This window comes from Elephas maximus, chromosome 5, assembly GCF_024166365.1.
Source record: "Elephas maximus indicus isolate mEleMax1 chromosome 5, mEleMax1 primary haplotype, whole genome shotgun sequence".
Classification (NCBI taxonomy): domain Eukaryota; kingdom Metazoa; phylum Chordata; class Mammalia; order Proboscidea; family Elephantidae; genus Elephas; species Elephas maximus.
The window spans coordinates 50,999,087-51,014,041 of NC_064823.1; the positions used below are offsets into that span (position 1 = coordinate 50,999,087).

General features: G+C 36.3%; 1 protein-coding gene and 1 non-coding gene across 4 annotated transcripts in view; both read right to left on the reverse strand.

Annotated features, from left to right (window-relative positions):
- The window catches only part of BANK1 (B cell scaffold protein with ankyrin repeats 1), a 376,364-nt gene that overhangs the window by 258,936 nt on the left and 102,473 nt on the right, over positions 1 to 14,955 (reverse strand). For all 3 annotated transcript variants that reach the window (XM_049885624.1, XM_049885623.1, XM_049885625.1), the window contains one exon: positions 2,885 to 3,018. In XM_049885624.1, coding sequence (XP_049741581.1) covers positions 2,885 to 3,018 — 134 coding nt within the window. The remainder of the gene's footprint in view (positions 1 to 2,884; positions 3,019 to 14,955) is intronic.
- TRNAL-AAG (transfer RNA leucine (anticodon AAG)) lies at positions 8,809 to 8,893 on the reverse strand. The gene has a single exon. It is a non-coding gene; the product is annotated as a tRNA-Leu (tRNA).

Sequence of the window (14,955 nt, forward strand, 5' to 3'; positions counted from 1 at the left end):
TTAATGTCACTGAACTGTATGTATGCTTTAAAATGGTTGATTTTATGTTATGTGAATTTCACTTAATATTAAAAAAGAGAGAGAAGATGATATGGTGGGGATGCTGTGGTAGAAATTAATTCTGGCAAGATTTGAGGCCCTACAGTCTTGTGTGGCCTTAAAAGGAATTAGAACCTTATCCAATAGGCCACTGAAAGTCTATAGCAAGGGAATGTCTTATGTAATGCTGGTGTTATGGTATGCAGGGCTTAGAGATTAGATGCTTTTGTACCTCTTATCAATAGTTGCTGATGAAAAGTGAAAGACTTCCATCAGCCTTTTCAAGAAAACAAGGACCTAAAAAAGAAACTTAATAAAACTGGCACCCTAGGTTGGGGGAACTCCTGTATGTCTCAGTAGGAAGGATCTCCTGAAGAATTCTTTAAGGAAGATAACTGCTCACACCTAAGCTTTAACTTAATGAAGAATCTAACCTTACAGCAACTATTAACAGCAGAGAAAAGCACACTGGGGAATTCTTGTGAAATAAGAGTTTATAAGTAGGTAGTACCTTTCCTTACTCCCATCCCTATCTGGCTTTACACTTTGTATTAAATATGTGCAGGCAGCAAACCAGAGATTGAATAATACATATGATTTTAAGAACCTGGAAATTAAGTGCACCTCAAATGAAGATGAAAATAAGATTTCATATGTAGAATATAAAAAATGCAAATTGATAAATATGTGAAACAATACAAAAAACACCTTTTGCTAATAAGAAATGTAACTAAGAAGACTGATTTGGCACCAGGAGCATTTCAAAAACTTTTACTGAATAGAATCCTAATGCTTTAATCAATAAACTTGCTATACTCTTTTAGCATTTCGCCCTAATTTTGTTTTTATAGTGTATTTTGCTGTTCCTATACGAAGTTAACTTTAGTTGCCCCAAGACACTTTTGTAAATAGGATGAAAGTCTCAAAGGTTTTAATTATTTCAGTTAAATAGAATTTAGTAGTATTCTTATTGCTAGTACTTGAATTCTAATAATCCTCCCAAATTGGGCTTTAGATTTTTTTTTTTTCCACTTGAATCTCTCTTAAATTTACTGTTTTAGGTGATATTCTAGAAATTGTACCTTTATGATGCTATGTGTTAGTATTGAATATCTATCCAAAAAAGTTTAAATAATTTAGGAAGCGGTTAGACAATTAAGCCAGCTCAAGGAAAGTGTTCTAAGACCTCACGGATGTCATTAAAAATAAAACAACAAACCCAGATTTCTCATTACCAGTTATTTTCTCAAATTCACAGAGTAGTCATTTTGCTATATGCCCAAAAGCTTTTAAATGATAAGAGAAATTCTTTTATAAACTCTAGGATTATTGAGAGAAAAACACAGATTTCTCATGATTTCTCTATGGTGACCGAGTACTAATAATTCAATATATTACTTTTATTAATATTTTTGTTATGAGTAAAAATTTTAAAGTAGAAGACAAGGTAGTCTTGTCAGAAGAAAACAAAACCATCTGCATTTTAAGCACACGTTATTACTTTTGTTCTTGCTTTGCAATTACAATTACAATTTTGTCAAATGTTCTCAGACTCCTGAGTTGGACAAATGGTATTTTACTCTCTGTCCTTTTCTAAGACATTTTACCTTTTCCATTAATTTTTTTTTTATTGTTCTAAAATATGTCATTCAAAAGGAGAACTCTAATAGAAAAATGTGTCACATGAAGGAAAAAACAAAGCTTCCAATTCCAAACTAGTTTCAACATATGAGTTCATGACAACCTGTCAACATCACTATCACTGTTGGTTTTGTTGCATATCTTATAGGGTGTTTTTTTCCCTTGAAACTGGAAGATCACAATGTTTAATTCAGCTACCCCTTTCTTTGCCTCTACTCCCCCCTGCCATCCCCTTTTTCCCCAAAGCAAGGCAATTAAGCAAGGTTATAATTCTGGTTATCAGGGAGCTAAAAAAAAATGGACGTTTATTTCACTAAAAACCTGATGCAATAAACACATAAAGGATAACCGTTCCACATTAAGCAAACATCCTCTCAGTGAAAGAGGGCCAGGTAACAATAAATAAATAAATAATGCAGAAATTAAAGTAATGGCTTAAGATCAATCAAAGTACAATGATTACATCTACAACCCTTGAGGATAGGGCATTCACAGCATGTGTGTTCCCAGGAAAAAGTCACAAACAAGGGCCCTTGGAGGAAATCAGAAACCCCTCACCCACACATCATTGCTAAATAATACCTTGTTACATTAGAGGAAAACCTTGGGCTTCAAAATGCCTCTCTGCATACATTTCACAAAGTTTTAGCTATTCTGGAATTCCTAATAAACCTTGCTAATATAAAGCAATAGTTTTCACTAGCAGGTAACTGTGGTAAATGAAACAAAGAAAAACATTTACTGAGCTTGGAAATTTCCACTTGAAAATAACAATTTCTAGATTAACACCATACACACCCTTTCTGATGTTGTTCTTGCTTTGTCTGACTCCTTAACTCCAAAGCACTTTCCTTTTATTTTGTGCTGTCCAGAGCCAGATAACGAGGAAATTAATTTCTTAAGAGTTCTCTTTAATCCTTCTCTCTTTATCTGCTCTGTAACAGCCTTGAAACCAGCCCATTAAGAAAGCTATTTTGAAATGGAGAGGCTGTCTTCGATTGACATTATCTGGAATGATCTGACATAAGTAAACTAATTTATCTGCAACTATGTACCACATAGGTTGGCTTCTTCCATTCCTATTGATCAATAAGTCATTCTTATTCAACCAACATTTAGACTTCATACTAAAGCATGCGTTCTTTTCTCCCACATTAGCTCTTTAGCTTACTTTATTATTAACTTCATGGAAAGATCAACTTACCTGACATGTTCCATATCCTGGATCTGCCACTCGAAATGCCATCTCCTTTGTTGTTGTATAGTATTTTATTTCAGTTGTCGTCTTAACGACTCCATCACAGTAGACGTTTACACTGACAGAGCCAGGAGGAAAATCTTATAAAACGTAAAACAAGGGTTACGAGCTGGATATATAACCCACATGTCACATTATTATATCTCTTAGGTAATATGAAGGAAAGCTTTAAGAATTCATAACAACTTTAGTAAGCTATAAAACTATAGTACTTAATTATTTTAATTCTTAGTAGTTAGATACCACAAAGCAGAATATACACTTTCAGACTTAATTGTGAGGAAAACAAAGAAAAGCCATGAAAAAATAAGAATGCATGCTAAAATTGAAATTAAAGCAAAAAACTAAATTCTTTCTCCCTACTTACTAACCTCCTTTTTGGTGTGATCTGTAATCATCTTTTTATAATACATTAAAAGAATTTAGAAAAGTACAGTAATTAAATTTAGAGTTTTGTTATCAATCATTTGAAGAAAATTCTTATTAATTATAGGAAGTGTCTCAAAATTATGTTTGGAAAGAGTAGAGCCAAATGAAATTATAGGACTTTTTCTTCAATTGATTACAATGAAATACCCTTGAGAAGGTAAGGTTTAATACCCTGCTACATAAGTCCTATTTATACCATGCATTCAACCAAAGCCTTTTTATGAACAAATTGTTCAGTGAGTGGTACACTGAATTGTGAATTCTACTATAATACACCAACAGAGTTAAAGTTACCTAAGAATTTTGGTCTCTCCATGAAAGAATAACAACGAAGAATAATTTCAATAGAAAAATTATTGTAACAAAAGTAAACAAAAATTAGCTCTTTAAATTTCTTTGTATGAGAAACCTTAAACACCTTAAAAAAAAAGAATGTCATGTAGATACTTTCCAAAATCTCTTAGAAAATCATCACCCAAACATCTAGGGTTTGGAATAACCCATTAAATATAAGACCAAAAGCCAGCTCTAGCCTTAGCCACCTGGTGAAACTTTGAATATTTAAATGTTCTTAAGGTTTAAGTATTAATTTTACTTTATTTCATGAAGAGTTTAGAGGACCTCATTTAAAATTGTTCAGGGAAGTTTAAAGGCAACAAAGCAAATTTAAGCTTAACTAGGTCAAGGAGCTGAAGTTTCTTACTCCCATATTGCTTGGTTAGACACCTAATTTGTATTACAAAGAAAACAGGTGCTGAAAATGTATATATTCTCTTACCAAAGATGTATGTATTCGGTACAGAATTTAAGAGAAACAGCAACAAACAATAAAAGTGGTAAGCATATCTATCTAGCAGTGAACATATGTAAAGGGGGTTCGGAAGTTACTAGATCCAAATGAAATCAATTTCAGTAGATTTCATACAGTTTAGAAAGAGGATATTTATTTAGTTTATCAGAAAACAGGTTAGGAATTTTACCATGGACAATTACCTTCTGAAAGAAAGTTTGGCAATAAATCATGAGTGCTGAAACCCTGGTGGTGTAGTGGTTAAGCGCTACGGCTGCTAACCAAAAGGTCGGCAGTTCGAATCCGCCAGGCGCTCTTTGGAAACTCCATGGGGCAGTTCTACTCTGTCCTATAGGGTCGCTATGAGTCGGAATCGACTCGATGGCACTGGGTTTGGTTTTTTTTTTTTTGGTATATGATGAGAGAAGCTCTGGTGGCACAGTGGTTAAAGGGCTCAGCTGCTAACCAGAAAGTCGGTAGTTTGAATCCACCAGTCACTCCTTGGAATCCCTACGGGGCAGTTCTACTCTGTCCTATAGGGTCACTATGAGTCGGAATTGACTCAACGGCAAAAGCTTTGGTTTGGGTTTATATGCAGAGAAGATTTGCTTGGTAATTCATTCATATTAAAAACAAAACAAAACAACAAAAAACAGTTGCCTTTGAGTCAATTCTGACTCGTGACGACCGTATGTGTGTCAGGGTAGATTTGTGCTCCACAGGGTTTTTCATAGCTGCCTTTTCAGAAGCAGACCACCAGGTCTTCCTTCTGAGGCACCTCAGGGTGGACTTGAAACTCCAACCTTTCAGCTAGCAGCTGAGCGTGTTACCATTTGCACCACCTGGGGACTCGATATAGGATACTTAAAATATTCTAACTTCTTTAACATATAATGTGAAACCCAACTGATTTATTTCTCATGTCTTGAGTCATTATTAACTCAAAACTTTACGATTAGACCAGTTGATAATAGTGTTGATTTTAGTGTAATCCTTCAAAGAGATGCCCTGTGAAGTATTGCCTTTGCTGTATACATTTTCATATCTATTGAATAAAAAAAAAAAAAAGAAACCTAACCCATTGCCATCCAGTTGATTCCAACTCATAGCAACCCTGTAGGATAGAATAGAACTGCCCCACTGGGTTTCCAAAGAGTAGCTGGTGGATTCAAACTGCCAATTTTTTTGGTTAGCAGCTATAGCTATTAATCACTGTGTCACCATGGTAGCTATTATATCGTCATCTAATTAATGGTTCTTCATATAGACCTTGGATGACTCCTTATGGATTAACATGGTCGGGAGCCTTCTTTAATAGTATCTCATTGAATTGGCCTTTTCATAAACACCACTTTGTACTGTTTCATCATTATTTTACTTCAACGGTGGTTCACTATGGTAACTAAAATTTACACCTGTTTAATAAAATGAAGGCCAATTAATTTAAGGACTCAGAAGAGAAGGAAAGTGAATTCTACTTTGTATTGGCCAGATGAATGTATTAAATATATCGTGGACTGCCAAGAGAACAAACAAATCTGTCTTGGAAGAAGTATGGCCAAAATGCCCCTTGGAAACGAGGAGGCGAGACTTTGTCTCACATACTTTGGCCATATTATCAGGAGAGATCAGTCACTGAGAAGGACATCATTCTTGGTAAAGTAGAGGGTCAGTAAAAAAGAGGAAGACCCTCAATGAGATGGACTGGCACAGTGGCTGCAACAGTGGGGTCAAGCATAACAGCAAGCATGAAAATGGTGCTAGACCAGGCAGTATGTCATTCTGTTGTACATAGGGTCAGTATGAGTCAGAGCTGACTCGACGGCACCTAACAACAATAAGGCAAATGTAGGCCAGTAATATCTATCACTGGAAATACAAACATAAGTCAAGATCACCAAAACAGGCAAAAGTATCACTGAGAGTCAGCCACGAAGAGGAAAAAGGCACATGATGGAAGAAAAAAAATGCTCCTATCAGACATAAACACACAATAAAGTACATTTACAGGGCACAATGAGAAAAAAGAAATTCTATTCCAATCTCAATTTCCAGGCCATTCAAGAGTTTTTGCTGGCCTTCCCTGTCTCCGTGATTTAAGTGGTTTGTCCTTCCAGATGAGGGACAAACTGAAGTAATTTATAGAGAATATAATCCAAAGAATTTCTAAAAAGTCAGAAATATACTCACCAATTAAAAATATATATATATTTCATAAACCCATTATTTTAAAAGCCTTTTCCTTTGTGTGTTCTTATTGTCTAAGAAGCTGTGCTCTTTATGAAACAATTTTAGCCCTTTTCCCAAACGGCAGACATTAATGAACCCACCGAGACTGTCCATGGGAGCTGTAACCACCATGGCTTTGGTTCGATGAGAACATTATTAAATAAAGACTTGGCCATGCCTAAAAATCCATGTCACTTTAATGGATCTTAAAATATTTCCCTAAATTATAACATTTAGAGGTTTTATTATCAATTTTGTTTTCCTAATCAGGTTCGACATAATATTCGTCACATCCTAAAGCATTTTTCATGCTCTTTTAATGGCCTATGAATTTATAATTCACATTATCCTGAGCACAGGTTCTTAATTAATGAAGAGATTCTATATCTTAGTGGATACATTATTCATTCCTTTCAAGTTTTAATTGGCTGTCCCCTGCTGTGTTAAATTTTTTTTTCCACTGAACTGCAGGCCCCAGAAGAACACCTTCTTCCTTCTGTGTAAAAATTAGCTAATATTTCCAGTTTAAAGCTTTCACATGCATTTTTGTAAGCTTGGCATAAGCTGCCACTTCAGGAACTTCAAATTCCTTTAACACAAACCAGTCCCTGTCAGAGAAAAACAAAATAAAACGAAAAGTACTAGGAAAGGGTCATTTTTAGAAAGTCAAGTAATTATGGGTGTATCAAGTTACTGAGCTGAAAGGAAGAGGAACAGGTGACTGTAGAAGATATTTTCTCAATAAAAAAAAGAAGTAGGTTAAGATGTGAAAATTTATCAGTAGGCGAAGATGCTACTCAGAAAACGCATATTAGGATTTCTTCATCGGTCAGAACAATTGAACTTTAATGTAACTTTTGTCTGTCTCTGCATTATCACCAATGTAGCAAGAATGATAAATTGAAAAAAAAAAGAATATTAATATGTCAAATCGTAGGTTGAGAGGGGAGAAAATTGGGAGTTCTATTATGATAACTACTAGAAGGAGAAAGACTGCAAAGACTTGGTTCTGCCACAGTGTGGAGGGACTAAGATCTGGGAACTGACCCATCCATTCAGAATCAGATGATGAAATTTAGGCCAGGCCTGCAGGTAGAAGACAGTCTTAAGAGAGCTGGCAGGTAAGAGGTGAGAGAGTCCAGAGAATGTGGAGCAAGGTGGTAGTATATGGTGTCTGAACTGGCAAGTAGAAGATAGTAATATGGAACATAAGAGAAGAAATGATGCAGAGATATAGGGAGGTAGGTAGTTGGCAAAAGAGAAGTCAGCGAGCACAGAGGGAGACCTCAAACAATGCATAAGAAGCCAGAGCCCAATTTCTTGGAATACAAGAAACGTATATAAGGGTCCTAATGTTATAAAAAACTTAGGAACTTAGCAGGATTTTAAAATGGGCCTAGAATTACTGTAATTTGGATTCTGGTATAGCTGGCCTAGATTTGTCACAGAAACAAGTGAGACAAAAGCCTAATTGCTAGGATAGAGCAAAAGGTTAGAATGAGACTTTCATTAAAGTTATGAATTGATATTGAGTTACCCAAATAAATGAACCTTTGTCTCTCGAGTAGAAAAAAATATTTGGTCCCAAGGTTTGGAAACAGCTAAGTCTAAATTTGAGGATTCCTGATGGCACAATGGTTAAGGCTCCCTGGTAACCGAATGGTCAGTGGTTCAAACCCACCAGTAGCTCAGCAGGAGAAAAGAGCTGGCAATTTGCTCCCATAAAGATTACAGCCTAGAAAACCCTGTGGGTCAGTTCTACTCTGTCCTATAGGGTCACTATGAGTTGGAATCGAAAGCACACAAGTCTAAATGTGTTAATGTACAGCTAAATGGGCAGATTACTGCAAGTTGGATACTAATAACTGAGTTACCTAATTGTATATTGCTATTTATAATTCTTTAAGTCTTGACCTAAATTGTATGCTATCATTTTAATAATGACCAATTCTTGGTGTTTAATCATTTAAAAATTTCTGAAACTTGCTTATAAAACCATTATTTTCTTTCTATCTTACCCACATATATTTAATCAGTTGCAAAGATCTATTCGTTTGACTTTGACAATATCTCTGCAATAAAAAAAAAATTGCGATCAAGTCAATTCTGACCCATAGTCACAATATAGGACAGAGTAGAACTGCCCCATAGAGTTTCCAGGAGCACCTGGTGGGTTCAAACTGAAGACTTTTTGGTTAGCAGCCATAGCTCTTAACCACTACACCAGCAGGGTTTCCTAAAACCAAGCCTGTTGTGGTCAAGTTAATGCCGACTCAAAGCGTCCCTGTAGGTCAGAGTAGAACTGCCCCACAGGGTTTCCAAGGAGCAGCTGGTGGATTTGAACTGGTGACCTTTTGGTTAGCAGCAGAGCTCTTAAACACTGTGCCATTAGGGCTCCTCCAAAGGTGTAGGGTTAGAGAGTTGGCAACAGTGGGATTCGAACCCACGCCCCCCCTGCAGAGACTGGAGCCTTAATCTAGCACCTTAGACCATTCAGCCATGCTACCGTACATGTCTCTGCAATGAGTTCCATTAATTCTTTCCCAATTCTACTTCCCAAATTAATTCCTCGTTATTCTTGCTTAGATTATTACAAGGGTTCTTAATGGATTACTTTCAAACATTCTGTTCCTTTCATTCTACATTATGCCTCTGAATTAATCTTCTTATAGTTCCAAAAATATCACTCTTTTTTTAAAAAAACCTTTAATGACTCCCTAATATCTAAAAATGTTATGAATAATTTCACACTCTATTTCAAGGTCCTCTATAATTTCCCCCAAAACTTACCTTTCTAGCCTTATCACCTACACTCTTGTTTTCTTGAAATATTTGCTGTTCTTCAAACAAAACAGCCACGAATCTACTCACATATACCTATGATTTCTGTTGTTCTGTCTTGGCTCATATTTTATTTTTTCACTAGGAAGCCTTCTTCTTTCACCTAAGCCTGTCAGAATCTACCCACTCTTCACAGTTCATTGCAAATGTCACTTTTTTGAGAACCTTTTCCTGATTTCTCCAGTCTCAGGTTCTTCCTTTGAAACTCTATGACATTTACTTTTTGAAACTCTGTGGCATGTATGCTGTTACATTTATGTTCCTGCCTGCTATCAGCTCACCCTCCTTCACTCCCAAGACATTAAAAGTCACTTAAAGAGAGGGACTAGTTTTGATTCTAGCTCTGAAGAATCTTGGTAAAATGTTCCGCGTACAGTACATGCTTAATAATAAATGCTTAGCCATGTTTCATTGAATTATAAGATTTCATTTTGATAAAACTCATTTTCTTAAATGAGTTTTAACTAAACTCTTTTAGTTAAAAGGGAATCTGAAGAACTTCTCTATTTGAAACTCATGGACATACTATAAACAACACCAATCCTCTACAGGCAGCTTATCCCAGTACAACTCTTGTTTTTGTTGTGTGCTGTTGAGTCGATTTTGACTCATAGCGACCCTAGAGGGCACAGCAAAACTGCCCCACAGGATTTCCTAGGCTGTAGTCGTTACACAGGAACAGATCACCAGGTCTTTTCTCCTGCTTAACTGATGGTGGATTTGATGTGCTGACCCACTTCGGTTAGCAACCAAGTGCTTAAATTTTGCATCACCAGGGCTCCTTAGCATGAAAATTTGACGCTGTTGTTAGGTGCCATCGAGTCGGTTCCCACTCATAGCGACCCTATGCACAACAGAATGAAACACTGCCCGGTCCTGAGCCATCCTTACTATCGTTGTTATGCTTGACCTCATATTTACAGACACTGTGTCAATCCACCTCATTGAGGGTCTTCCTCTTTTCTGCTGACCCTGTTCTCTGCCAAGCATGATGTCCTTCTCCAGGGACTGATCCGTTCTGACATGTCCGAAGTATGTAAGATGCAGTCTCGCCATCCTTGCCTCTAAGGAGCATTCTGGCTGCACTTCTTCCAAGACAGATTTGTTTGTTCTTTTGGCAGTCCATGGTATCTTCAATATTCTTCACCAACACCACAATTCAAAGGCATCAACTCTTCTTCGGTCTTCCTTATTCATTGTCCAGCTTTCACATGCATATGATGCGATTGAAAATACCATGGCTTGGGTCAGGAGCACCTTAGTCTTCAGGGTGACATCTTTGCTTTTCAACACTTTGAAGAGGTCCTTTGCAGCAAATTTACCCAATGCAATGCGTCTTCTGATTTCTTGACTGCTGCTTCCATGGCTGTTGATTTTGGAACCAAGTAAAATGAAATCCTCGACAACTTCAATCTTTTCTCCGTTTATCATGATGTTGCTCATTGGTCCAGTTGTGAGGATTTTTGTTTTCTTTATGCTGAGGTGTAATCCATACTGAAGGCTGTGGTCTTTGATTTTCATTAGTAAGTGCTTCCAGTCCTCTTCACTTTCAGCACGCAAGGTTGTGTCATCTGCATAACACAGGTTGGTAATGAGTCTTCCTCCAATCCTGATGGCCCGTTCTTCATACAGTCCAGCTTCTCTTACTATTTGTTCAGCATATGGATTAAATAGGTATGGTGAAAGAATACAGCCCTGATGCACACCTTTTCTGACTTTAAACCAGTCAGTATTCCCTTGTTCTCTCCTAGCATGAAAACTACCCAAACTACCCAAACTAAAAAAAACGTAGTAAATACGAATATCACTCTCACTGATATGAAACTTTCCTTTCCATTAACACATCTAAGGGTAAATAATGGTATTATAATCCTATGTTTACTTTGCTATTTTTCCCCTCTATTCATATCAATGACAACTTCCGCAACTCTCCAAAACACACATACTCAAATATACACACAGAGAGACACACAGAAAAATACACACTTAAAATGATTAAAAGGAGGTATTCAAAGAAAGGAAGGGCGAATTGGTTTTATAGGTACCCTTCTCTGACAGAAAATGCCAGTTGCCTACCCCAAATTCTATTCTCATCTTCCTTTTAAAAGGGAAAACTGATTTTGGCGGGGTACATTTCTATTCAGTGGGAGGGAAAAAAATTACATTTTCTAACCTTCCTTTCAGCTAGATATGGTCATGTGATTAAGTTCAGGCTAATGGAATATCATCAGATGTGTCTTACAGAAGCCTTCCTAATTTAATGAAGCCTTCTTCATTTCCCTTATCTCAATAGTGTGCTGGTAAACTAACTCTCCAGGAAGAAAAAAAAAGAAGAAGAAAATCCCTGATTTATAGGGTTTGCCAATTTCTGTAGTGTAAGTTATTCCCACCATGGCTGATATCAAGCTACTAAAGTAACATCGCTAATCATGGTGTAGGAAAGAGTGCACAGAATTAGCTCTTGTGAGTCAGTCCAAGTTTGCCTGGAATATGGCTGTAACAAGAACAGTGTTAGAAGCCGTCTTGCTCCATGATGATTATGGTCACATCCTAGGGACTACAGAGTTGTGAGACAGAAATAAGTTTGTATCCCTGACAATATTGTGAAGCTATACCAGCCCTGGATTCTTATGTCTGATTTTTTTTATGTGAGGGGGAAAAAAATTCTATCTTGTTTAAGACACTATTATGTGAGAGTTTTCCATTACATGCACCTAAAGCAAATCTAAACTGATAAACTTTTCAAAACATTCATTCACTCAACGAATCCATAATGAGTGATGAATGCAATAAGACCCCTATTCTCAAGAGGCTCACAATCTATTTAGAAGCATATGATCCATCATTTGGCGCCCTGGTGGCACAGCAGTTAAGAGCTCGGCTGCTAAAAAAAAGGTCGGCAGTTCAAATCTACCAACCACTCCTTGGAAACCCTGTGGAGCAGTTCTACCGTGTCCAGTAGGGTCACTATGAGTCAGAATCAACTTGACGGCATTGGGTTAATCTATCATTTGAGACTTTCTCTGTGTTACTTCATTACTTAAGTTCAGAGTGAGTCCATAAAGTGACTAAGCACAGCAATCCTTTACTAATCCCCACCTCCAATCCTGATACCATATTCTTCTTCATATAGTCCAGCTTCTCAGATTATTTGCTCATCATACAGACTGAATAAGTATAGTGAAAAGATACAACCCTGCTGCACATCCTTCCTGATTTTAAAGCATGCAGTATCCCCTTGTTCTGTTTGAATGACTGCCTCTTGATCTATGTACCGGTTCCTCATGAGCAAATTAAATGTTCTGCGATTTCCATTCTTTGCAATTAGTTATCCATAATTTATTACAGTCCACAGAGTCAAATGCCTTTGCATAGTCAATAACACAGAGGTAAACATCTTTCTGGTATTCTCTGCTTTCAGCCAGAGTCCATTTGAGTTCTGCAATGATATCCTTCATTCCATGTCCTCTTCTAAATCTGGCTTGAATTTCTGGTGGCTCCTCGTCAACGTACTGCTGCAATCACTTTTGAATGATCTTCAGTAAAATTTTACTTGCGTGTGATAGTAATGATACTGTTTGATAATTTCTGTATTCCATTGGATCACCTTTCTTGGAAATAGGCATAAAATATGGATCTCTTCCAGTCGGTTGGCCAGGTAGTTGTCTTCCAAATTTCTTGGCATAGATGAGTGAGCACTTCCAGTGCTACATCTGCTTGTTGAAACATCTCAACTGGTATTCCATCAATTCCTGAATCCTTGTTTTTCACCAATGTCTTCAGTGCAGCTTGAACGTCTTCCTTCAGTACCATCAGTTCTTGATCATAAGCTACCTCCTGAAATGATTGAACGTGGATCAATTCTTTTTGGTACAGTGACTGTGTAGTTTTTGCATACAGACGTCCAATCATTCTAGCACCTTTTGTTGAAAACACTATCATTTCTCCATTGAATTGTCTTAGCTCCTTTGTCAAAGATCATCTGACAAAAATGTTGATTTGGCAAATGTTGTGTTCTTTATATTCCTACATCAATAAAAATGTTTAAAAAAGATCAGTTGACTACATTTTTTGTGCATCAGTTTCCATTTTTTTCTATTCTGTTTGATTGATCTATATGCCTATTCTTTCTGTAATACCACTTGTCTTGATTATTATAACTTTATAGTAAGTCTTAAAATCTTACTATTGTGACATTGAAGATGTCTTTTATCATGTTGAGGAAGTTCTCCTCTAGTCCAAGTTTTCTGAGAGTCACTGTCATGAATGGATTTTGGGTTCTATCGAGTGCAGTTTTCTGTATTGATTGATATGATAATAAGATTTTTCTTCTTTAGCATGTTGAAGTGGTGGATTATGATTTTTTTTTTACAATGTTAAGCCAGGCTTGCATACTTGGGATAAATTCCATTCGGCTGTGGTATATAATTCTTTTTATACATTGTTGGATTCAATTTGCTAATGTTTTGTTGACTATTCTTGTATTTAAGGTCATTATTGGTCTGTAGCTTTCCTTTCTTGTAACGTCTTCACCTGGTTTTGACATTAGAGTAACGTTGGCCTCATAGAAAGAAGAAGTATTCTGTCTGCTTCTATTTTCTGGAAGAAGGTGTCAAAAACTGGTATAATTTCCTCTTTAAATGTTTGGTAGACTTCACCAGTGAAACTATCCGGGTCTGGTGCTTTCTGTTTTGGAAGGTTATGAATTACTGATTCAATTCCTTTAATAAATATAGATTTATTGAGATTTTCCATTTCACCTTGTATAAATTTCATGGCTTTTGAGCCTAACTTTTCAAATTTGTAGGCATAGAGTTGAAGGAAAGACTTAAAAAGTTTAATTAGCATAACTGGTAAACAGTGTTTTTTTTTTTTTTTTTTTTACTACAAATTTGTTGTAAACTACATAGGCAATATTATTCATGATCTTTTTTTTTTTTTTTTTTTACCTACAGGTAAAATTAAGTTTTCTCTTTGAAACAGTACAACTTAATCCTGGTATATCATAGAAAATATGGAATATTTGTTTTCTGTTTTTCTGATAAACAATTTGAACTTTGACATTTTCTTCTGTTTACTACTGAATTGTGTGTGTGTGTGTGTATCACTCTTTCATTGTTCAGCTGAGAATAACAATTGCAAAATAATAACTAACATATATTGAATGTTTACTACATGTTAAAGACCCTTTTAAGCACTGGCATAAACTATCTCCTTTAATACCAAAAATCACTCAGTGAGATAAATCCTATTATCCCCATTTTACAGACATTGAAACAGAGGCAAAGAGCCATTAACTAACTGGACCATGGTTACATACCTGGTAAGAGAAGGAGGCAGGATTTGAACCCAGATCACTGCTCTACACTACTAGGTAAACTGAGCATAAAATATTAAATCATCCTATTTGGCATCTTGACCTGTTTGCGAAATATTACCTGAGAATTTTTTAATTTGTAGTATTAATTCTTGCTGCAGTGATTTTAGTCTAGCTAGGCTTCAACTCTGAAACTAATGAGGTATAAATTATTGTCCATTATTTTAAAACATGACATAAAGAAGTAGGAGGCCTTGGAAGAGAAGAAAAGTAGCAGGGAGGGCTCTGTCTCATCTCACTTTTGTACGTCCTTGTTCATGACAGAAAACAATGTCTGAAACGTTTATGAATGCTTGGCATAGAGCCTTTCCTTCCTATAATTCAATTCTGACGAAAACTGTGCAAGAAAAT